The 27116-nt window shown below is 38.8% G+C and overlaps 1 protein-coding gene across 2 annotated transcripts in view; it reads right to left on the minus strand.

The window, feature by feature from the left end:
- Positions 1 to 24951, minus strand: part of LOC126263411 (tyrosine-protein kinase Shark) — a 159720-nt gene extending 134769 nt beyond the window's left edge. The window contains exons 1-2 of one of the 2 annotated variants that reach the window (XM_049960507.1): positions 24691 to 24951; positions 10784 to 10877 (exon numbers count right to left, since the gene is read on the minus strand). In XM_049960507.1, the coding sequence (XP_049816464.1) occupies positions 10784 to 10877; positions 24691 to 24729 (133 nt within the window). In that variant the 5' untranslated portion in view covers positions 24730 to 24951. Of the gene's footprint in view, positions 1 to 10783; positions 10878 to 24360; positions 24500 to 24690 lie in introns of those variants that run through there. The other variant, XM_049960515.1, reaches the window with a different exon arrangement.
- Positions 24952 to 27116: the final 2165 nt, after the last annotated feature.

The following is a 27116-nucleotide window of genomic DNA, read 5'->3' on the forward strand; positions in this document are numbered from 1 at the left end:
AGCAGACATTTGTAAAGGCAAAGAGTTTGGGCAGAGATGTCAGTTGAGGCGGAAGTACAGAGGCAAAGATGATGTTGAAAGACAGGTGAGGTATGAGCGGCACCAACTTGAAATTAGCGGAGGTTGAGGCCTGGCGGATAACGAGAGGAGAGGATATACTGAAGGGCAAGTTCGCATCTCTGGAGTTCTGACAGGTTGGTGTTAGTGGGAAGTATCCAGATAACCCGGACGGTGTAACACTGTGCTAAGATGTGCTGGCCGTGCACCAAGGCATGTTTAGCCACAGGGTGATCCTCATTACCAACAAACACTGCCTGCCTGTGTCCATTCATGCAAATGGACAGTTTGTTGCTGGTCATTCCCACATAGAAAGCTTCACAGTGTAGGCAGGTCAGTTGGTAAATCACGTGGGTGCTTTCACACGTGGCTCTGCCTTTGATCGTGTACACCTTCCGGGTTACAGGACTGGAGTAGGTGGTGGTGGGAGGGTGCATTGGACAGGTTTTACACCGGGGCGGTTACAAGGGTAGGAGCCAGAGGGTTGGGAAGGTGGTTTGGGGATTTCATAGGGATGAACTAAGAGGTTACGAAGGTTAGGTGGAAGGCGGAAAGACACTCTTGGTGGAGTGGGGAGGATTTCATGAAGGATGGATCTCATTTCAGGGCAGGATTCGAGGAAGTCGTATCCCTGCTGGAGAGCCACATTCAGAGTCTGATCCAGTCCCGGAAAGTATCCCGTCACAAGTGGGGCACTTTTGGGGTTCTTCTGTGGGAGGTTCTGGGTTTGAGGGGATGAGGAAGTGGCTCTGGTTATTTGCTTCTGTACTAGGTTGGGAGGGTAGTTGCGGGATGCGAAAGCTGTTTTCAGGTTGTTGGTGTAATGGTTCAGGGATTCTGGACTGGAGCAGATTCGTTTGCCACGAAGACCTAGGCTGTAGGGAAGGGACCGTTTGATGTGGAATGGGTGACAGCTGTCATAATAGAGGTACTGTTGCTTGTGGGTGGGTTTGATGTGGACGGACGTGTGGAGCTGGCCATTGGGCAGATGGAGGTCAACGTCAAGGAAAGTGGCATGGGATTTGGAGTAGGACCAGGTGAATCTGATGGAACCAAAGGAGTTGAGGTTGGAGAGGAAATTCTGGAGTTCTTCTTCACTGTGAGTCCATATCATGAAGATGTCATCAATAAATCTGTACCAAACTTTGGGTTTGCAGGCCTGGGTAACCAAGAAGGCTTCCTCTAAGTGACCCATGAATAGGTTGGCGTACGAGGGGGCCATCCTGGTACCCATGGTTGTTCCCTTTAATTGTTGGTATGTCTGGCCTTCAAAAGTGAAGAAGTTGTGGGTCAGGATGAAGCTGGCTAAGGTAATGAGGAAAGAGGTTTTAGGTAGGGTGGCAGGTGGTTGGCGTGAAAGGAAGTGCTCCATCGCAGCGAGGCCCTGGATGTGTGGAATATTTGTGTATAAGGAAGTGGTATCAATGGTTACAAGGATGGTTTCCGGGGGTAACAGATTGGGTAAGGATTCCAGGCGTTCAAGAAAGTGGTTGGTGTCTTTGATGAAGGATGGGAGACTGCATGAAATGGGTTGAAGCTGTTGATCTATGTAGGCAGAGATGCGTTCTGTGGGAACTTGGTAACAAGCTACAATGGGGCGGCCGGGATGATTGGGTTTGTGAATTTTAGGAAGAAGGTAGAAGGTAGGGGTGCGGGGTGTCGGTGGGGTCAGGAGGTTGATGGAGTCAGGTGAAAGGTTTTGTAGGGGGCCTAAGGTTCTGAGGATTCCTTGAAGCTCCGCCTGGACATCAGGAATGGGATTACCTTGTCAAACTTTGTATGTGGTGTTGTCTGAAAGCTTACGCAGTCCCTCAGGCACATACTCCAGACGATCAAGTACCACGGTCGTGGAACCCTTGTCCGCCGGAAGAATGACGATGGATAGATCAGCCTTCAGATCACGGATAGCTTGGGCTTCAGCAGTGGTGATGTTGCGAGTAGGATTAACGCTTTTTAAGAAGGATTGAGAGGCAATGCTGGAAGTCAGAAATTCCTGGAAAGTTTGGAGAGGGTGATTTTGAGGAAGAGGATGTGGGTCCCGCTGTGACGGAGGACGGAACTGTTCCAGGCAGGGTTCAATTTGGATAGTGTCTCAGGGAGTTGGATCATTAGGAGTAGGATTAGGATCATTTTTCTTCGTGGCAAAGTGATATTTCCAGCAGAGAGTACGAGTGTAGGACAGTAAATCTTTGACGAGGGCTGTTTGGTTGAATCTGGGAGTGGGGCTGAAGGTGAGGCCTTTGGATAGGACAGAGGTTTCGGTATGGGAGAGAGGTTTGGAGGAAAGGTTAACTACTGAATTAGGGTGTTGTGGTTCCAGATTGTGTTGATTGGAATTTTGAGGTTTTGGAGGGAGTGGAGCTGGAAGTGGGAGATTGAGTAGATGGGAGAGACTGGGTTTGTATGCAATGAGAGGAGGTTGAGGTTTGCTGGAAAGGTTGTGAAGGGTGAGTGAGTTGCCTTTCCGGAGGTGGGAAACCAGGAGATTGGATAGTTTTTTGAGGTGGAGGGTGGCATGCTGTTCTAATTTGCGGTTGGCCTGTAGGAGGATGCTCTGAACAGCCGGTGTGGATGTGGGAGAGGAAAGATTGAGGACTTTTATTAAGGATAGGAGTTGACAGGTGTGTTCATTGGCTGAGTTGATGTGTAGGTGAAGGATTAGGTGGGTGAGGGCAATGGATTGTTCAGTTTGGAACTGGTATAGGGACTGATGGAAAGAAGGGTTGCAGCCAGAGATGGGAACTTTAAGTGTGAGGCCTTTGGGGGTAATGCCAAATGTCACACAAGCCTGAGAAAATAAAATATGGGAGCGTAATCTGGCTAGGGCGAAGGCATGTTTGTGGAGGGAATGTAAATAAAACTTAATGGGGTCGTTGTGGGGGTGTTGTGAGGGTGACATGGTATTAGAAGATGGAAAGTGTAACATGAGGCTGAAACGAAAATGAAAATAAAAATATAAGGGGAGAGATAAAGGTGAACTAGAAAGCAACTGGAGATCTGGTGTGAAAAAAGGCGAAAAAGTGTTGGTTAAAGCTGGGCTATGTTGATCGTGTGGTGAACTTGGGTTGGTAGACAACGATGTGCATAAAGGTTAGGTGGTTGTCTTGCCGCCAAAACACGTTAAAGGGTGTAGAAATTCGGGAAAATTTTGAAAAAAACTACGTGTAAATGTATTAACAGGAGTGGTGTTGTGGTGGCAGATTATGAAAAAGGGGCTAACAATTGTCTGACGGAGAAATAATGACATAAAAACCTGTGGGAAGCAGCTAAACATGATCAGTGACGTGGGAAAAACTGAAATGGAAATAAAGCGAAAGATATTAGAACTAGCCGAAATGGTTGTTTAATAGGTGAAAGGAACTGTTTGTGAACTAGAAACGGTGGATTTTATAGTAGCGGTAGTGTTGAAAGCGGAAAAAAAATTTTTTGGTTATGCGTCAGCTTTCAGACAACACCACATACAAAGTTTGCCAAGGTAATCCCATTCCTGATGTCCAGGCGGAGCTTCAAGGAATCCTCAGAACCTTAGGCCCCCCACAAAACCTTTCACCTGACTCCATCAACCTCCTGACCCCACCGACACCCCGCACCCCTACCTTCTACCTTCTTCCTAAAATTCACAAACCCAATCATCCCGGCCGCCCCATAATAGCTTGTTACCAGGCCCCCACAGAACGTATCTCTGCCTACGTAGATCAACACCTTCAACCCATTTCATGCAGTCTCCAATCCTTCATCAAAGACACCAACCACTTTCTCGAACGCCTGGAATCCTTACCCAATCTGTTACCCCCGGAAACCATCCTTGTAACCATTGATGCCACTTCCTTATACACAAATATTCCGCACGTCCAGGGCCTCGCTGCGATGGAGCACTTCCTTTCACGCCAACCACCTGCCACCCTACCTAAAACCTCTTTCCTCATTACCTTAGCCAGCTTCATCCTGACCCACAACTTCTTCACTTTTGAAGGCCAGACATACCAACAATTAAAGGGAACAACCATGGGTACCAGGATGGCCCCCTCGTACGCCAACCTATTCATGGGTCACTTAGAGGAAGCCTTCTTGATTACCCAGGCCTGCAAACCCAAAGTTTGGTACAGATTTATTGATGACATCTTCATGATATGGACTCACAGTGAAGAAGAACTCCAGAATTTCCTCTCCAACCTCAACTCCTTTGGTTCCATCAGATTCACCTGGTCCTACTCCAAATCCCATGCCACTTTCCTTGACGTTGACCTCCATCTGCCCAATGGCCAGCTTCACACGTCCGTCCACATCAAACCCACCCACAAGCAACAGTACCTCTATTATGACAGCTGTCACCCATTCCACATCAAACGGTCCCTTCCCTACAGCCTAGGTCTTCGTGGCAAACGAATCTGCTCCAGTCCAGAATCCCTGAACCATTACACCAACAACCTGAAAACAGCTTTCGCATCCCGCAACTACCCTCCCAACCTGGTACAGATGCAAATAACCAGAGCCACTTCCTCATTCCCTCAAACCCAGAACCTCCCACAGAAGAACCCCAAAAGTGCCTCACTTGTGACGGGATACTTTCCGGGACTGGATCAGACTCTGAATGTGGCTCTCCAGCAGGGATACGACTTCCTCGAATCCTGCCCTGAAATGAGATCCATCCTTCATGAAATCCTCCCCACTCCACCAAGAGTGTCTTTCCGCCTTCCACCTAACCTTCGTAACCTCTTAGTTCATCCCTATGAAATCCCCAAACCACCTTCCCAACCCTCTGGCTCCTACCCTTGTAACCGCCCCGGTGTAAAACCTGTCCCATGCACCCTCCCACCACCACCTACTCCAGTCCTGTAACCCGGAAGGTGTACACGATCAAAGGCAGAGCCACGTGTGAAAGCACCCACGTGATTTACCAACTGACCTGCCTACACTGTGAAGCTTTCTATGTGGGAATGACCAGCAACAAACTGTCCATTTGCATGAATGGACACAGGCAGGCAGTGTTTGTTGGTAATGAGGATCACCCTGTGGCTAAACATGCCTTGGTGCACGGCCAGCACATCTTAGCACAGTGTTACACCGTCCGGGTTATCTGGATACTTCCCACTAACACCAACCTGTCAGAACTCCAGAGATGCGAACTTGCCCTTCAGTATATCCTCTCCTCTCGTTATCCGCCAGGCCTCAACCTCCGCTAATTTCAAGTTGGTGCCGCTCATACCTCACCTGTCTTTCAACATCATCTTTGCCTCTGTACTTCCGCCTCAACTGACATCTCTGCCCAAACTCTTTGCCTTTACAAATGTCTGCTTGTGTCTGTGTATGTGCGGATGGATATGTGTGTGTGTTCGAGTGTATACCTGTCCTTTTTTCCCCCAAGGTAAGTCTTTCTGCTCCTGGGATTGGAATGACTCCTTACCCTCTCCCTTAAAACCCACATCCTTACGTCTTTCCCTCTCCTTCCCTCTTTCCTGATGAAGCAAGTGTTGGTTGCGAAAGCTTGAATTTTGTGTGTATGTTTGTGTTTGTTTGTGTGTCTATCGACCTGCCAGCACTTTCGTTTGGTAAGTCACATCATCTTTGTTTTTAGATATATTTTTCCCATGTGGAATGTTTCCCTCTATTATATTCATAGTACAAAGAGTAAGATATATGTTGCATAAATTTAAAGTATCAGTGAAAAGATGATGGTCAGCTCCTATTATGCATTTTTTATAGCCATGTAACATACTGCATACAGTTTTGGAGCAGTGCCGCTGGAGCAAAAAGAGTTTTTACATGCAGAAAAAGGCTATTAGATGAGCAAAGGTGTTTTCACAAACAAGGTAACATTTGGGACCTTTTCAAGAAACTGAGTGTCATAACAGTTCATCAGTATTTATACTTAGTTGGTTAGCCTACACAAAAGAAAACCAACAGAGCTACAAATTAAGGCAATCACTTCAATGTCACAAAGAAAAGACTGACCAACCTTTTACAAGACTAAGCAAAATTCACAATAGGTGTTCATACCTCCGAGTAAAACTGCTCAGTGTAATGCCACCTTAAGCACTGCATCATTAAAAATCTTCACAAATGTTCACAAAAACTGGTTTAAAAAGAAGGGTTTTAATGTCATATGTATGCAAATACACATGATTTACTTGTTCACTTTATCAAACAATGGAAAATCCAGGATGGAATGTAACATTAGTATGAAAAGGAAAGTTGCTAGCTCGCTACATAGCAGAGATGCTGAGTCGCGGATAGGCACAACTAAAAGACTGTCAAAATCTAAGTTTTCCGCCACCAAGGCCTTTGTTGAAAATACATGGTGCGCGCGCGCGCACACACACACACACACACACACACACACACACACACACACACACACACACACACACGACTATCCTCTGGCAGCTGGTGGCTTCAGCTACCAGGCACTGCAGTCAGGTGTGTGTGTGTGTGTGTGTGTTTTGTCTATTTTTGACAAAGGCCTCGTTGGCCAAAAGCTTAGATTGAGACAGTCTTTTTGTTGTGGCTATCTGCAACTAAGAATCTCCACTGTATGGCAAGTCGCAACTTTTCTTTTCATAATATTGTTTACTTTATTGTTATTATCATGTGCAACATTACCTATTGTTCAGGTTGTGCAAACTATTAACATCAATTGCATTCAAAATGCTCAAAGCTGAAATAAATGAATGAATAAATAAATAAACAGTAAGTGGACCCGTAATACTCCTTAAATATGGTAAAGAAAAAAAATAAATATATTATTCCTATTGAGAGTGTAACTTCTGGTGAATCTGAATCTCTTGTTTACCCAATGATGACAACTATGTAAATCACAGACATAATGCAAATGAGCATAGGACACTTAATGTAACCAATATTAATATCAAAGGCAATGGAAATGATGCAGTAAAAAACAAAAATTATATCAAAAACACACCTAGTTCAGAAAATTTGGAAGAGACAATGCATAATGTTGAAACTATTCACGCAATGTATGATGTCCAGAACTAAAATCACAGTGATATTCATCAAACTGAAGAACAGGGAATCTCTACAGATATACTGAATGATCTGGCAGAAACACCTTCAGACAATGTCCAACATACGAAACTTAGAACCCAATTAATTCATCAGACCTTTCAAAATCTTAACACCAAGAATTATACCATGGATTCCATTGCAGAAATTAACAACTCTGATGTTTTAATTACAAGTCAATATTGGTCTAAAAATGAACCAATTAGTGTTATGTCAATCATTCTCCATGGTCTTTTGCTCTGCCTTCAGCAGAAAAGGGAAACATGATGATTGGGTAGTAATCTTTGTTATGAGAGGTAGTAACTATAATGTATGAGTTGCAAGCAATTTTCGCACATCAATGAGTTTAATCAAAAATATTTAATATTACAGTACAGTTAAATAACCAATGACATTGGTTTCAATCACACTGAGAGCTAGATGAGATGCTAACGGAACCTTTATCACCTACATGAAATCCAGAGTATAATCAATATAATATGTAATCAAGAAACAAAAATTCAAAGTGGTGGAAATGAAAAGCGAGAATTTCTTCAACTCGGACACTTTAACATCAATTTCAGTAAATAGGAAAGAAGTTGATGGACTAACTGTATCTTCTATAGAAAAAAAACCTCAGAATAAGCAAAGAGAAGACCAGTGTAATGTAGTTTAGGTACACTCACGATGGCAATGTGGAATACTATGGAGTGAGTTTCTCTAAACAACTTATAGATATGCCAGCTGATCTTCACAACACTGCCCTGAACCCCAAGTATCCCAGGGGAAGACCACTTACGAGTGCAAAAAACAACGGCCTTGAGTCAATGCTGTGCTTCATTCTCCCTATTTGTCATGATTTTCGTAAGAACCTATCGAGTGCTAGACGGATAACTGAAAATTCCATTTTAATGATAACGAAGTGAGGCCCCAGAATGAAAGTGTATAAGAGTCACATGATGATGATGGACTTTTTCAATAACTGAAACTGGTGATGGTTAAGCAGGAAGAGACATTTTATGTCAAACTTGTGTCTGGTTGCAGTATTCAAGTTCTAATCCTTATAAGACTGAGAATGTTAGCTTTTAGACAAATGCTTCTTTTAAACTAACAGGTTATATGTGCATATTCTGTCAGACCAAAAATTTTAGGAAAAAAAGTTAACATGGTGGTCTTAAATTGTCACCCCTCCCCCTTGCCCACTTTATTAGAGCACACTGAACATTCATACAATCATGTGCAACTGTCAGAATAGTTCTCCTTTGGGATGATATTCATTTTGTACGTCACAATCACACCTTCTTCAGTTTTGATGAAAGATCAGAGCCCCATTATTCTGCACACTTTGGCATTTTATGGTAGGTTCATATTGATAAAACCAAATATTTTCACCTGTGATCATTTTGTCCAGAAAAGAATTGTCCATAATTAATCAAATGTTCCAGGCTATTATGCTGTGGCTGAACAGATTTCACACTGGTACAGAAGCTGTGTAATGGTTTTCCACCAAGGGATGATAGCAACAGCAGGCGACACCAATCGACAATGGTCAATCGCACTCGCATATTCAAAATGTGTGACGTCATACCACTGTGCAGAAGCTTGCGGAAGTGTAATTTTGCTGTAGTCAGTAGTGAGCCAGGTTGTGAATCAGATATTCAAAAAAAGCTGTGATCCCCTTAAAAATGTCCTCCACAGGTGGAGACAAATTGTCAGGCTTTAAGGTGAAATCCATTTGTTAACAGCGTAATAGCCCAGAACGTTTCATTAATTGTGACATTTCCGGCTATGAAAGTTTACATTAAAAAAAAAAAAAAAAAAAAGGTTCAAATGACTCTGAGCACTGTGGGACTTAACTTCTGAGTTCATCAGTCCCCTACATTTTACAATCAGAGTTGTCCATGTTTTTCATTTCAATTAAGTCATGGCATGTGTACACACATTCATTTGTTGTTTGGCAGTCAAGGTGTGCAGGACACACTTTGCACACACTTTTCTATTATTCAAAACACACAGGAGAATGTCTTGAGTGATGTTCAGTTAGTTGTTCCATTACAATCTGTGACACAACAACGCTGACACACTATGGTCGCACATCCACTACTTAACACTGTCTCCTCATAACTGACTGTTTGAGTGCACATTTGGTGTTTACAGTTGTTAGTTCAAGATGCACCAGTAGTAATTACACTGATGTCGCGTGTACACAACTTACAGTCTTGCAACTTTTTGGATAAACAGTGTACATGCCTAACCAGCTACAATGACCCAGCTTACTGCATTGTGCTGACACTGTAACTTGATTGGAGTGAGAGCTAGTGTTGGGTGGAGTAGGTGAAGGGGGGGGGGGGGGGGGGGAAAGGAGATGGGGAGAGAGAGGAAGGGTTGGAGAAGAGTGCCTGAGCTGGGACGAAGGGGCAGCAGGATATGAATGTGGGTGGCATCAATGAGCTTGGTCCAGCAACAGGCAGGGGAAATTGTGTGCAGTGTGCAATGATGTGGAGGAGTGGATTGAGAGGGGAAGATAGAACAAAGGAAGAGGGAGACTGCAGAGGACCATGTGTGAGTGCAGGAGGACTGAAGTTATGGTCATGGGGCACTTGTGAACCTAAGTGCTCATCAATTGCCACTAACTCCTGATGCTGCATTTGTATCAGTTCGAAGAAAGCCAGAACATGTAATGAATACTGAGTAGCAGGCAGTCTACCTCGAGCCATTTTCCATAAAACCTCAGTACTATTTTGTTATTCACAGCAACTCTAAGATGACCCCCCTTCCCCCGCCTTCCCAATGACCAAAGTGCACAGACCCTGGATACGTTCTTCACAAAAACAGTATTCAACAGGCTAAAGCTGTCGGCGAGCTGAATGTCAGATTAACAATGGTCCTTCAGGTGTTCTCATTAATTGAAAATCATCAACACCATACTTAAACCAAATATTATGCGTACACTTTGTTGTGGTAGTTATAGGTGGAAGGTGTATAGCTCTGTAGTTGCTTAAGATACTGGAAGGAGTACACATAAAACCCAAACTACCATGTTTACGACACTGACAACCTCAGCATATAAATGTACTGTAGCTTTTGCTGAATGCTTTGTGTACCTTGTCTTGCACTGTGTTGTGCATTGCTCACTGTTTTCTATTTTTAAATTAGTGAAGAGCTTATCCTGGTCCATGGTGGTGTTTGTGTATGACCCTTACAGCACCACATGGGATTGGCAATCTCTATGACCAGAAGCACAGAGCAAGAATGTAGCTTTTCAGCTCTGTGAGAGGGAGATGGGGCATGTTCCCCCACTGCACTCGTCTCCCTCATGCAGTCTAAGTTCTCATTTGTTTACACTCTGGCTGATTGCCACAATACATTCTCCACACTCTACAGAAATCAGAAAAGTATCGACAATAAACAGCATTTGACCCAGGGACAAACTTTGTAGGCAACTAAACAAATGTTGAAAAGGGCATATATAAATGAAATGCACAACACAGAAATCACATTTTGTGAGAAAATTGCTAGCAGTATGAAGCAGGGAACAGATGCAAGACATAAAAAGAAACCTGACAAGTTTTCAACAGGTTACAATTATGATAACACCGATAAAACCAATCACAAAGTAACTTTAATACAACTGTGATTAAAACTTTCTAGATTCTTTAATTTAGAATCTACTTGTGTTCAAATAAAATTATATTCCTAACTAAGCTCAATGATGGGCATGAAGTACCTTGGAGCAGAAGCTGTTCAGCTGCTTCCCTAGATATCTTTCCATGGTACCAACAGATTTCATCATCCCTGTTCATTGTCACATCTGAGTTGCACTGCAAAAGAACACCATCTACATCATAAACCATATTTGCAGTCTCATGTCTAATATTAAAATATGTACAAACACTTTATAAACTACACAGTGATATGGAGAACATATTCTTAGTAGCAGGAAACACAAAGAAAAAAATAAAGCCATTTTCTCATATCCAATAATAAACTGTATTTCCCCCCGTTTGACCAGTTACCTGGCACTAACACTGTACTGCATATTTTTAGGTCTCTTCACTGCCCAGTAAGTTATTGCCATTTTTGTGATGCAAAAAATGTGTACAGTGTTGCCTAACATTTTAAATTTGTATCATAGACATCTACATTTATCACGCAGTTATTAACATTAACAATGATGAACTGATACTTAACAATGTATTGAATATATGCTGTGAAGTGAAACCTATAAACAATTTAAGCACCACCTATATTTATTGGCAAGATATAAGTGGATTGAAACTGTTTCCTGCCTCAGTTGCTAGAATATAAGATTTCAAAGTGGTGCAAAGGTTGAAAACTTTCTTTCCATATCCAGAAATGTAGGCCTAAAATGGAGCACTTTAAAAAACACCATGCATATATGATGTAAAAATTTGTGGGGATATGAAACAGAATGATCACGTAGGCTCAATAATTGGTAAAGCACATGGAAGACTTCAGTTCACTGGTAGGATACTGAGAAACTACACTACGTCTATGAAGGAGACTTAACAAAATACTTGTGTGATCCTTCCTAGAATACTGCTCAACTGTGTGTGATACATAACAAATAGGACAAACAGGGATATTGAATGTATACAAAGATGGGCAGCACATACGGTCACTGATTTGTTTGACTCTTGGGGCAGCACTGCGGAAATGTTAAAAAACCTGTGTGTCAAAGACACTTGAAGAAACATGCCATCTATATAGATAAATACAACTTACAAAGTTTTAAGAACCCGCATTAAGTGAGAAATCTGTGGGTCTTACCATAATAGAGACTGCAAAGGCAAGGTTAGCCTACACATTTCTATGATGAGTCTCAAAGAAAGTAGTTCAAAAGGAGAAAGCAGAGCATACATCCAAAAGATCAATTATTACAGGCTAATTCTCATGCACTGCATATAATAACATTGAGGGAGTCCACAAAAGTAGAGGGCAACTGACAATATTTTCATTACCTACATTACTGATAACTTCTTTAATTTCTATGCCAATATCACTATAACATTTTTAAAGAGAGAAATCTGCCATTTATGTGTTTGCTCGCCAGATTTTATAACCATTAAATAATAAAACAATGCCAGTTGGCATTTTCTGCGACCTCTCTAATGTTTAACCGTGTGAATCACAGCATTCTCCTAGATAAGTTGACAACCAATGGATAATGTCATATCTAATGAAAAGAATGCTATACTCAACCTATATAGGCCACGAACATAATTTTGACTGGGGCGAAATCATGTAGGGAGCTCCAAAAGGTTCAATCTAAGGTCATCTACTGTTCCTCATATATGTAAATGATCTTCCGTCTAGTATACAACACGCAGAATTGGTTCTTTCAACCAGGATTAGTTCTTTTTGCACATGACACTAGTATTGTAATCAATCCATGCATCATATGGAACAGAAGAAATGGTCAACAAAGTTCTTAAAAGTATCACTGACTGGTTTTCTGCAAATGGTCTCATCCTCAATTTTAAAAAGACCAACATATTCAGCTCTTCACATCTAGAGGTACTACAAAATGATAAGTGTAACACAGAATGAGAAAATAATAAATATGGAGGAAACTTCAAAATTCTTACGGGTTCATACTGATAATAATTTAAATTGGAAAGAAAATATTGTGGAACTCATGAAACAACTTAGGTCAGCCACATTTATGCTTGAAATCTATGCAAATCTTCAGAAGAGACATATCAGTACACTGACATATTTTGAGTATTTTCTCACAATAATGTAACATGGAATAATGCTCTGGCGTAACTAATCTTTAAGAAATAAAGTCTTCATTGAGCAAAAACTTGCTATCAGAATAATATTTGGTGGTCACCCACGATTATCTTGTAGACAACCGTTTAAGGAGTTGGGCATTCTGACTACTGCTTCACAGTATATTTATTCCCTCACAAAGTTTGTTGTAAATAATCCACTACAGTTCAAATGGAACACTGGGGTACATAATTACAATACCAGAGTGAAAACTAACATCAATTACTCCATATTTTGACTGCGTTTAGCACACAAAGGGGTGCACAATGCTGCAACAAACATTTGTAAGACTTATCAAGAGATATATATAAAAAAGAAAAACCCTTAGAAAAGCTCAAATGTAAACAGATGTGCAGACTAACTTATGATGTGAATGTAAAACGACCCATTTCACATCATTACAATCTTGACATAAGTGAATGAAAATAAGCAAAGTAGACTAATTTACATGTCGAAGTATCACTCACTTTTGATACCGTTCGAATAGTGAAAATGGCAGTATTAAGTCTTTGAACAAGATTCTGAACATGGGCTTTCCACGACAGCTTACCATCTATCTGAACACCTAGAAATTTGAACTGTTCAGTTTCACTAATCATATGCCCGTTCTGTGAGATTAAAACGTCAGATTTTGTTGAAATGTGTGTTAGAAACTGTAAAAACTGAGTCTTATTATGATTTAACGTTAGTTTATTTTCTACAAGCCATGAACTGCGGTAATGTACTGCACTACTTGAAACAGAGTCAATGTTGCACACAACACCCTTTACTACCAAGCTAGTGTCATCAGCAAACACAAATATTTTAGAGTTACCCATAATACTAGAGGGTATATCATTTATATAAATAAGGAACAGGAGAGGCCCTAACACTGATCCCTGGGGCACCCTCCCACTTGACAGTACCCCAGTCAGATCCCACATCACAGCCGTTATCAAAATTGTGAATAATGACCTTTTGCTGCCTGTTGTTAAAGTAAGAGGTGAACCAATTGTGAGCTACTCCCCTTATTCCGTAATGGTCCAACTTCTGAAGCAATATTGTGAGATCAACACAGTCAAATGCCTTTGTTAAAACAAAAAATACGCCAAGCGTTCGAAACTTTTTGTTTAGCCCATCCAGTACCTCACAGAGAAAAGAGAATATAGCACTTTCAGTTGTCAAACGATTTCTAAAGCCGAACTGTACATCTGATAGCAAATCGTGTGATATAAAATGATCAATTAATCTTAAATACACAGTCTTTTCGATAACTTTTGTAAACACTGATGGCAGAGAAATAGGGCTAAAATTATCTACATTATCCCTTTCTCCCTTTTTATAAAGCGGCTTTACTACTGAGTACTTTAATCACTCAGGAAACTGACCATTCCTAAAGGAAAAATTACAAATATGGCTAAATAAAGGGCTAACATGCGCAGCACAGTACTTTAATATTCTGATAGACACTCCATCATAACCATGAGAGTCCTTAGTCTTAAGTGATTTAATTATTGACTCAATCTCCCTCTTGTCTGTATCACAGAGGAGTATTTCAGACGTCAATCTCGGAAAGGCATTTGCTAACAAATTTATATGATTTCCGGGTAGCAATGCTCAGAAAATGATTGTTAAATACTGTACATATATCTGATTTATCAGTAACAGAAATATTATTACTGCAAACTGACTTTATATCATCGACCTTGTGCTGCTGACCAGACACTTCCTTCAGAACTGACCATATGGCTTTAATTTTATCCTGTGAATTAGCTATTCTATTTGCATACCACATACTAGCTTGATTGTGACTACTTATAACATTTTGATATAATTCCCGCTTTGTTCTACATGATATCCTTATCCCACTAGTCAGCCAACCGGGCTGTCCATTACTGTTAGTACACAGTTTAGAATGTTCTAATGGAAAGCAAATCCTGCACCCTAGTTGGAAAAAACACAGTTTGCATCATATCATATGAATTTAGGAGATCTACCAACACCCTTTTTCTTGCACAATCAAATACAAAATTAATATTGAAGTCACCACATATAACTACTTTCTGGTACTTCCTACAAAGTGAATCAAGAACCCTCTCTAGCTTAAGCAAAAATGCTCTGAAGTCGGAGTTAGGGGACCTATAAACAACAGCAATTAGAAGTTTAGTTTCACTAAATTCAACTAATGCTGCACAACTTTCAAATATCTGTTCAGTGCAGACATTACCTCTACCATCTACTAATTTCTTTGTTAGGTTGCAAAAAATTAGTACTGAAAGCAACTGCCTTGTAATACGATGATCCTTATTACAAAGTTTGTTTTTCAGTGCATCCATATAATTATGGCAAGTAATGAGGACACATAATTTTACAAGTAGTACAAAAAAGTAACTAAATATGCGAAACATTTTTCTGGGCCATGTGATTTACATTAGGTCAAAATATTTGCAATCAGACTTGTAAATTTTTTCTAGCATCAACAAATTATTTTTGTTTTACAACAATTTTACATTTACAAACACATTAAGTGAAACTTGTCAAGGTAGCTTATTTCTACTAAATGTTCCCAACTGGAGTTCAGTATTTAAAAAGAAAGAAAGAAAGAAAGAAAGAAAGAAAGAGAGAGAGAGAGAGAGAGAGAGAGAGAGAGGGGCGGGGGAGGGGGATTGTAAGCTGACAAAGCAAAATAAATATTGTTGCATTGAGTGTGACATAAATAACAGCACACATAATAATTCATTGTGATAAGCATGAGCTGATGCTTCAAACAAGTTGTCAATATTCTCTTTATGATAGCAGCTGCATAATTGTAACAACAAAAATGTTTTCAGATATACAACCAAAATATAGTTTTTCATATTCTTGTATGATTCTAAAATCTATATCCACAGCTAAGGAATCTAATGCTTATCACTGAAGTGACCCTAAGCCTGGGAGGTACCCCATTCCATTTCTCACAGACACACAAACTTCCAACACTAATACTAGAATGTCAAAGAAGGAGAGGCAGTTACTACAATGTTAATCATAAATGTTTGCATTTCAGACTTCTCCACAGTGTACTATAAAGCATGATATAAGTAACACTGTTGGTGGTCACCTGTCAGTCAGATGGGAATATTAAGCTCAGAAGCCACTTCAGTGTTATTTAGGGGGCAAGTGTTGATATAAACTAGCACTGGGTTTTCACTTTCTCCTTCCCTTCCATTATACATTCTTCCTTAACAATGAAATAACTTGTGTTTGTGTGCACTCTCTCTCTCTCTCTCTGTGGCGTAATCTGCCATGTAATACAGATACCCCACCATTCTGAGATGAAACTAAAAGGCTGGAAGCAGACAACAGCACATTGATTGCACCAGGATATTCCCAAAGAGCTGGTCATCCTGTACACAGCTGCCATAACTACGCAGGGGCTGATTTTGAAGGCTGATATTTTCTCTTTGAGAATAAAAATGGGAGTAAAAATTGAACTTTTACAAAAGTCTGTACTTAAGGATTTTATTACATTTATGTTTATTACAAACTTCAAGTCCCGATGAATATAAATGAAAACTGTCAGCAATTTGCTTCAGCTTATAGTAATTACTATTAGAAACTAGCCTAATTTACAGTTTCCAAAAGATCTCGTCTTTTTTAGCACTACAATCTGTATCTTTTTGAAGATCCTGTTGAATATTGGAAGGCTGGGCAGTAACAGTCAGTTGACAATATTTACAAACAAATGCATAATTCATAAACTTAATTATCAGAAAAGTGAATTACAATTTGTAAACCGACTGCTATTTGTTGGTTCTTAGGTGGCAGCAAATAAAATGTTATGTTACTGAGTAAACAGTTAACATGGTGATCCACATGAACTGCTCTTTTATTCAGGTTCTCAAAAATTTATCTGCGGCACCTTGTTTCCTTTTTCTACAACTCAGATCTGAAACTTTTCCATCAATAAAAGAAGAAAATGAAAATTTAAAAACTGAAAAAGTGAGAAAAATTTCCCCTAACAGTTGACCATTAAAGCCTTCACAGAAACCATTTACAATCTGTGGAGCAGTTTGAGCAATTGCCATTAATGGTATCATCATAAGTGAACTATTGATAGCATACAATTGTTAGACGGTATCTAATTTTTTTTTTTTTTTTTTTTTTTTTTTTTTTTTTTTTTTTTTTTACAATCAGTACACATTGCCCTCATCAAGTGGTTGTTATTGTAGTCTTCCGCCTAAAGACTGGTTTCATGCAGTTTTCTGTGTTACTCTGTCCTGTGCAGACCTCTTCATCTCTGAAGAACTACTACAGCCTACAGTCTTCTTAATCTATTTATCATCTCTTGGCCTGTCTCTATGATTCCTCCCCCCCCCCCCCCCCGCCCCCTCCCCCACTTCGCTCCAAAACTACATTTGTGATCCCTTGACGTGTGCCACAAATTTCTTGTCTCCCCAATTCAATTATATTCTACCTCCTCATTTATGTGATCTACCCATCTAATTTTCAGCATTCTTCCATTGCACCACATTTCAAAAGCTTCTATTCTCTTCTTGTCTAAACTGTTCATCATCCATGTTTCACTTCTGTACATGTCTACATTCCAGACAAATACCTTAAGAAAAGAGTTCCTAACACTTCAATCTATGTTCCATGTTAACAAATTTCTCTTTTACAGAAATGCTTTCTTTACCATTGCCAATCTACATTTTATATCGTCTCTACGTCGTCCATTATCAATTATTTTGTGGCCTAAATAGCAAAAATCACCTACTACTTAAAGCATCTGTTTCCTAATCTAATTCCCTTAGCATCACCTGATTTGATTTGACTACATTCCATTATCCTTGTTTTGCTTATGATGATATTCTTCTCATATATTCCTCTCCCTGACACTGTCCATTCCTGCTCTTCCAATTGCTTTGCTGTATCTGACAGAATTACAATGTCATTCGCAAACTTCAAATATTTTATTTCTTCTCCCTGAACGTTAATTCTTACTTCAAATTTTTCTTTGGTTTCCTTTACTACTTGTTCAATGTAAAGACTGAATGATATCGGCGATAGGCTATACCTGTCTCAAACTCTTCTCAACCACTGCTCCCCTTTCATGCCCCTCAACTTTTACGACCAGTGTATGGTTTCTGTGCAAGTTGTAAATAGCCCTTCACTCCCTGTATTTTACCTCTGTTATCCTTAGAATTTCAAAGAGAGTATTCCAGTTGACACTGTCAAGAGCTTTCTCTAGAAATGCTATAAACATAGGTTTGTTTTTCCTTGACCTATCTTCTAAGATAAGGCATAGGGTCAGTATTGCCTTGCATGTTCCTACATTACTCTGGAATCCAAACTGATCTTCTCTGAGGTCAGCTTCTACCAGTTTTTTCATTTTTATCTAAAGAATTTGTGTTAGTATTTTGCACCCATAACTTATTTAACTGACAGTTCTGTGATTTTCACACCTGTCAGCAATAGCTTTTTTTTGTAATTGGAATTATTACATTCTTCTTGGAGTCTGAAAGTATTTCGCCTGTCTCGTACATTTCGCACTACAGATAGAAGAGTTTTGTTATGGCTGGCTCTCCCAAGGCCACCAGTAGTTCTGATAAATATCATTTACTGCCAGGGCCTTGATCCAACTTAGATCTTTCAGAGCTCTAACAGTTTCTTCTCGCAGCATCATTTCTCCCACCTCACCTTTATCTACACCCATTTCACTTTCTATAATATGCCTCCATGTTCATCTCCCTTCACAGACCATCTATAGCCTATAATCCTGCCACCTTTGAGCTTTCCCTCCTTTGCTTAGGACTGGTTTTCCATCTAAGCTCTTGATATCAATAACTTTATTTTTGGAGCTCTTCCATTTGGTCCATGTTTGCATAGAAAAACAACAATATGGGAATTGTGAGTCCGGCTTGATGCAAAACACTTTGTTATTTGTTTACTTATTATTTCCCCAAACTAGTTCCAACGACAAATATCGCCATCATTGGTGGGTTCTTTAAATCTAAAACATACAGAAAATAGCATAGTTATACAAAACTGTAACACATTATTACATTTTTAGAGTAAAAATGTAATACTGTGTTACAGTGCTTGTACAACTATACTATTTTCTTCGTGTTTTAGATTTATAGAACCCACATTTTTACAGTAAAAATGTAATAATGTGCTGTTTAACTATGCTATTTTCTGCAGGTTTTAGATTTAAAAAACCCACTGATGATGGCGATATTTGTTACTGAAACTAATTTTAGGAATACATAAGTAAACAAAAACAAAGTGTTTTGCGCCAAGGTGGACTCACAATTCCGATATTGTTGTTTAAGCTCTTAATATTCATACTGCTGAGTCTCTTTTCCCAAAAGGCCTCTTTAATTTTCCTGTAGGCATTATCTACCTCTTACCTAGTGAAATATGCTTAAATCCCTACTTTTGTCCTCTAGCCATTCTTGCTCAGCCATTTTGTGCTTCCTATCAATCTTATTTTTTGAACATTTGTATTCGTTTTTACCTGCTTCAATTGCTGCATTTTTATGTTTTCTCCTTTCATCAATGAAATTCAATGTCTCCTGTGTTATCCAATGCTTTCTACTATCTCTTGTCTTTTTACCTATTTGATCCTCTGCTGCTTTCACTACTTCATCTCTCAAAGGTACCCATCTGTTTTCTATAGTATTCCTTTCCTTTGTTCTAGTCAAGTATTGCCTAATAATGCTCCCTCTGAAATTCACAACAATCTCAGATTCTAAACAAGCAATGGAAACTCCAGGTAGGAATGTCTACAATGTAGGAAAAGGCAAGATAGATACTTACCATAAAGAAGACACATCAAGTTGCAGACAGGGACAATTACAGGACACTTACATAAAGCTTTTGGCCACAGCTTTCATCAGTAAAAAAAAAGCACAGCTCATGCACACACAACAGCCAACTCCTACATTTTGGGCCAGAATTCCAGCCCTTGCCAACAGCCATAAAAAACTTAACAACCAATGAAATTCAGTTTAAGAGAAGCCTAAAGAATTTATTGGTGGCCAACTCCTCCTACTCCATTGATGAATTGTCAGTAGAACCAACTGGTTTGAGTATAATCTCTAACTTCTGCACGATTTCAGTGCAGTAATGTGTTCACTGTAACCAAGTATTGTAGTAGTTCTATTATATGTTTATCACCTTATAATATTTTTTTTTTAATTTTAAATTCGGTGCATTAATGCAATTTTAGTAAATAAGTGTTGTAAAATAATCCTTACATATAGGGTTAATTAAAAAAAATGACGATCATTCCACTTGAGACCTGTGGAAGGTACATCAGCTTATTTGTTTTAGTTGTAAATATTTGTCATGTATTATTGTTTTTCTGACATGTTCTACATCCTGGAGGACCACCTCACTATATATCAATTAGAATGAAAGTAAATCTAATCTAAAAAAAAAAAAAAAACCAAGATGCTGGAGTTGGCTGTCATGAGGTATGCTTGCTTGTGTTTGTAAATGGTGTGTGTCTCTCTTTTTTTACTGATGAAGGCTGTGGCCAAAAGCTTTAGGTAAGTGTCTTGTAACTTTGCCTGCCTGCAGCTTGATGTGTCTTCTTTATGGTAAGTAGAATCTGTCTTTTCCTACATTGTACAGATTCTAAACAAATTGCTGATGGTTCTTTCAACTTATTCATGTCCAATCACCTTAATTTCCTACCTTTCTGCAATTTCTTCAGTATTAATCTACAGTTCATAACCATGTGATTAGAGTCCACATCTGTCCCTGGAAATATCTTACCATTTAAAATCTGGTTCCTAAATCTTCTTACACGCACACAAATTCATTTTATGATTCTTAAACCAAGTATTAGTGATGATTAAATTATGCTCTGAGCAAAATGCAAAATTCTACCAGTCTGTTTCGTCTGTCTCCCCCCCCCCCCCCACCCCCACCAAAAAAAACCACATTCACCTACTATTTTTCCTTTTCTCACTTTTTTTTCCTACAGTTGAATTCTAGCACCCCCCCCCCCCCCCCCCGCAAAAAAAAGAAACAACAATTAAATTTCCGCCTCCTTTAACTATCTGAATCATTTCGCTTATCTCAGAATACATTTCCTCAATCTCTTCACCATATATGTGCTAGTTGGCATATAGTAATACACTCACTGTGCTGCTGTGCTGTTCATAGTAGGTTACTTACATTCCTATTTTCTTATTCATTACTAAACCCAATCCTGCATTAACCCCATTGGACTTTTCATTTGTAATCTTGCATTTACCTGTTCCTCCTGCCACCAAACCTATCTAAGTAGCCTATACGTAACTTCTACCTATCCATTTCCCCCTTTTTAAATTTTCTGACCTACCTGTGCGATTAAGGGAACTAACATTCTATGCTCTGCTCCATAGAATGCCAGTTTTGTTTCTCCTAACGATGACATCTTCCTGTGTAGTCTCCCCCTCCCCCCCCCCTCCCTGGAGAACCGAATGGGTCCCTAGTTTGCCTCCAGAATATTTTACCCAAAAGGAAGCGATCATCATAAAAAAGAAAATGATATGTCAGACCTCTGAGGTTGGAAGTACCTTTTGTATCATTTAAACTAATCAACTTGCACAGCTGCACGGACATATAATCCTTCGTTGTTGTCAGTTAGTGCCTCTGAGTTTGTTTCGTTACAGTTTTCCTATAAGGTGCAACTTTGTGGCTTGCAACGTTTTGTTTGTGGACTGAGAGACTGCACCTGGATAGCAGCTGAGTCACTGGCAGCTGAGCCTTCCGAAGGGATTAAGGTGGATGATCCTGATTTTTATTTATAGTAATGCAGTGGTTAGAAGAAGAAAGAAGAGAAAGAATTTGCACGAAACACTGATCATGATTCAGCACCTGAACTTGAGATAAGCGATGAAAAGAAGGAATACAATGAAAAGGTGTCACAAACTGACACTGATGAGGTATGTGAATCCAATGGAATTCCACAAAACTTTTGTTGTAAAAATCGATTCAATTGGCAAGCTAAAGAAGCACTTCCTTCATCTGAACAAAGCAACTCATCATCATCATCTTCATCATCATCATATACCACATGACACTTTGCCACTGTGCCAATGTTGATAGGGTTCTGCGGATGATGCAAATTTAAAATAAATAAATATTTTCGTAATGCCTATTTATACACTGGAGGGGGGGGGGGGATCCATATGAGGAAAATACTCTTCGGAAAGCTATATAATCTCTTATTCAGCTAACAAATCATCTTCAGTATTTCAATAGGAATACCATAGCTGATAATAGGTTTGGATCCATTGAGTTGCTGAAAATACTGATGGAAAAAGATCTGACTTTTGGTAGTACAGTAAATACAAACAAGAAAGAGACACCACATACATTTCTACCACATAACACTATAAAAGTGGATTCAGAACTGTAAGAGTTCAGAAATAATATGATGTTGACTTCCCTTGTACCAATGAAGAATAAAGCAATAGTGTTGGTAACTTCCATACATCACTGTAGCGACACTAACAGTGCAAGTGGTAAGCTAGAGATCCTTACCTGTTACAATAAAACCAAGGGTTGTGCAGATTGCTTGGATAAAAAGTGTGCTTTGTATAGTTGTGGTCATCAAATTTGCTCATGGTCAATTGACATTTTTTACAGAACCACTGACATTAGTGCAGTAAATACATATGTAACCTATGGCTCTTACAAAAACCATCAACCACTTTGCAGACTACCTTTCATGAAAATGCTTGCAATGAAGCTCGTTAGACCATTAACAAAAATTCGAGTTACTAACAATCATCTCACTATTGAAACTCTTGCCTGAAATTGAGAGAATTTTGGGTAGTCAAAAGGAACAACAACACTTTGAAGAGAAACTCCAGAAGTGTTAAGTGTGCTATACATGTCCTTCCAGTAACAGGAAAAAAACTGCATACATGTGCCAGTCTCTCAAAAACTTGCCACAGTTGGCACCATACATGAAGATATGTCTCTGTGATAAGCAGTGCAAATATCTCTCTTAACTCCGTGTAATGGGAGTATGTAATAAACAGAATCTACAGGGTTTATGTCCTCTGTGTGTTGTTTGCAGTTTCATGGAATGCATGTGTTTGTTCTCAAATTCTTATTTGAATTATATAAATGTGTTCCTAAACTAACAATATCTGTGAACAAAAAATAGGGTTAAACCAGAACGCAATGGGTATTTTTCATAAGTAAGAAACAAATTCTTAGTTTTTGGCAGTTATGTTTCTTGTTGATGAGTTAATTTGTTTTTGAAAGTATTTATTAAAATTTTCCATGTCAATTATTTAATTTCTACATAATAAATAGGCTACTTTTTTGAGGTCTCTCATACCACATGTGCATGATAAACTATGTATGACAGGACAGTAGTGTAGGTTATGTTTGTTGCAACAGTAAATTTGTAAAAAATTTTACGGTCTCTAAGTACCTTACAAAATGAAAGGTTGGGAGTTACGAAAATAAAAACCTATTAAGTTTCAGTACAGGTAATGGTTATGTACTATATTATATAGTCAGCATGATCATCCTACTCTAGTAATTGCAGTAGACGCAGTTCCTGTTCAAGACATAATCATGATCATCAAGAACAATAACAAGAACGTAAATAATGTAACAATTAACGATAGAACATAATGCTCTTGGAACTTCACGAGTAGCGAAGCTAACTACTCAACAACTTGCAGTGGGCTTACTGAGATAATGTACAGCCTACATCTTACGTTAAGACTCCAGGCGCATGGTAAGGCCTTTGGAATACAACCATTATCAGTCCTAAAAATGCAATACGCCTTACAGTAATTAAGGTTCTAGTCAATACAAGAAAGACATGAAATCACGCTCCGAAGAGCAAACGTAACTATGTATCAAGTGGAAATAATAAAATTTTCTTCTTTCCAAATGATTGGTCTATTTGTGGCAGAGAAATAAGTTTTTTAATGCATATTAAATATATAGTGCCTCTGAACACTGTCATCGTATAACAAAAGCTTTCTACCATTGTTGACTTGCAAGCTACGTTTCTTTTTTTTATATACCTCCGTTGTTTCATGCTATACAAATGTTTATAGAAACACTAGTGCTTCGAAGTTTCGGCATACGCAACCAACACAATGACACATTATGATGGGCGAGCCAACGTCTGTCACAAAAGAAAAATTAATGCGAATTTATGGCTGTAAACTGTTCTACAAAGAGTACGTTACGTACAGCATTTTAGCAACAATCGTTGGCTGTTGTGAAGATGATTGTTCCTTCTTTCTCACTCTGAAAGTTCCGACATTGTACATTATTATTATTATTATTTCTACGATGACGACCATGATAAGTAAACACATCATTCCAAAGTAACCTTACTTTAGGCAGAATTCAATACTTCATTCTCAAAAAGTTGTCACCAACATAATATATTACTTTTACGCAGGCGTGCTTATGAATGAAAATACATCAAATATGGGAATTGAACCTAATGGGGGGAAAAAGCACTTTCACGTATTCTGGAATTCCTACGCGTCTTTCATTTATTGTACCAACCTTCAGTTCCTCGAGCGGTACAAATAAACTTCGACTTCGATAGATGCATGTAAGCAAAGCTGTAGTTGAACCATACAGATCACATATCAACAGGTGTTTACAAACCAGAGTCGTAATTCAGATCTTACATTTCATTTCCTCACATCCGGATATAAGTAAACACTGTGACGAAGAGTGTAATTATCCGTCATTAAGAAAAGCAGATTTTCCGATAGTGGATAAATGTTGTGAATATGGTTTTTAAGAGAACGTGATTTAACTAATACGTCCCGCCCGGATGTTATAAATAAAAAAAAAACAGCGATGTACACCGTACAGTAGTCCACTTACCTTAAGTTGTAGGAACCTTGACACTAGCTGTTTCAACATTGTTGACGTACAGTAGCAATTTGAATGTCCATATCACATTTGAGTCTTTGTGTGTGTATTCTGTATACCTGTCGACCTTGTTTTTGCACCAGTAACCCACACAACAGGGCCCCAGAAATATTCGCGGGAGCAACAGGCGGTTGGTTGAATCAACACCGCTGTGCATGAAGTGGAAAGATGAATCAACTCCATTCGTCATTAATAAATATCCTGCGTCCACCATGGTAGGATAGCACCAGAATAACAATTGGCCTAGAGAAGTTTACCTTCACTTTATGAGTCATACCTGTCCTGGTAATTTACCTGTGCTCTCCAGCTACTGGAACTAACTAACTCATAGGATTAAGTTGATTGATTCATCTTTAAGTATTTTCCATGTGATTGATGTCTTGTTACACACATTTATATAGTTGCAAAATAAGTCATACATTTTAGATATTAAAAAAATGTAGCCTAATTATGGTTTATACTAGACACATATAATAATTATTAAATATAAATGTGTCAAACAGAATTTAAAAAAAGGAGAAACAGTGTATGTGACACAATACACTTGCTGAGAAAATCATTTTAACAAATATTTTTGAGATATGCTTGTTACACGTTAACATAAAGTATGAAAATAAAACAACAATATGACACAGTAAACATTTTATGAAAAGCTCAAATAATATAGTGGTCAGATAATACAGCAATTTTAGAAGATTAGATCATTTTTATTGCAAATTGTAAGTTATTCTATTGTGTAGAACGTTTCTGAAGACATTCAGTGATACACCATATGCTGTTGTTGGTAACATATTAAATAAGTGTATCCCTATGCATACATAACCATTTCAGGTTTTTTAAGGCTAATATTTGCGATGTCAATAATCTGCCTTTGACGTGTGTCATACTTATGTAAAGACCTTTGCAATTCCTGGCTTTCTTGGTTTTCTTTGATATGCACCAAGCTGCCGAGAATAAACTGAGATGCAGTTGTCAGTATTTTGAGCTCCTTAATGTATTCCATACATGACAGGTTTTTTCTTACTCCAGGAACGCATCTAATGGCCTTTTTGTGCACATAAAAATTCTTTTCACTCCAGAGGCGTTCCCCCATAGCAGCAGTGCATACATGGAGTGACTTTTTTTCTTTCTTTCTTTTTTTTTTTGGGGGGGGGGGGGGGGGAAGAAGAAAGCGTAACAACAGTTCAGCCGTAGCTTGTCAGTTACGCAAGTCCCAAGTCTACTTATCAGTAAGGTGACTTGGGCTAACTTTGTGTACCCATAGTGTGTGTTTCCCAAGCTAAATTTTGGATGAAGATGAATGTCAGAGTGCTTAACTGAGACACTACAGCTGTCATTATTAAAAGAATATTTACAGTTTTAGAGTGGTTAATTTGTAATTTGTTTATTGTGAACCATATACTGAATATTCTGAGTTGTTCTGCACCTTTGTGCTCATGTGTGTCTTAGGCTCCATGTACTGTAACAAAGATGCTGTCATATGCTTACAATATGGACTTACATAGCATTGTATTGTGCAAATCATTTACATAAATTATTAAAAGCAAAAGTCCAAGAACAAACCTCGTGGGACACAACGTATAAAAAAACAGAGAGTCTGATTTGTTTTTTTTATTAAAGATGTAATCAGAGTACTTTACCCGTAAAACCGTAAAAGTAAAGCTTTTTTAATAGAATCCTGTGACAGACATAATCAAAAACTGTACTCAGGTCTACGAATGTGCTATTGAAAACAAAATTAATATGCAAGCGCAGACAAAGTAAAGGATATAATGTTTTCCACTGCTTTAACAGTCAGGAAGCCAGGTCTAAATCCATATTGAGAATCACTAAGAATGTTGTTAGCAGATAGATGCTTACAGATTTAGAATGGCATGCAGCACACTATGACTTTCAATACAATAGGTTTTAAAGAAATTGGTTGATAGTTAGTTGGACATGACTTATCTCCATTTTTATGTAATGGTGTGACCACTGTCATTTTTAAACATGCTGGGAAACAACCACTAGTAAGTATCCAGTTTACAAGCAAACAGAGTAGGTATGCTATTACTTTTCCTGTTAAGAATGGTCTGTCTGATCATGATGCACAGCTAGTTACAGTATACAACATAGTTCCATCCAGTAATACAAAACAGTCTTCCAAAACAGTGTGCTCAATTAATGATTTAACAATTGCAAATTTTTGGGGTAAGCTTGCAACAATTATAGGAAATACGGAAGCGTCCGATCCCACCTGTCTGCTTTGACCCATGACGTCACAAATATGGCGAAAACAACCATAAACCACGACTCCAATATGGCGCATATAAAGTCAGTATGTACACATCATGAGGATATCTCCCTTGAATAATCATCAATAAGAGTTAGGAAATATC

This window comes from Schistocerca nitens, chromosome 1, assembly GCF_023898315.1.
Source record: "Schistocerca nitens isolate TAMUIC-IGC-003100 chromosome 1, iqSchNite1.1, whole genome shotgun sequence".
NCBI classification, from domain to species: domain Eukaryota; kingdom Metazoa; phylum Arthropoda; class Insecta; order Orthoptera; family Acrididae; genus Schistocerca; species Schistocerca nitens.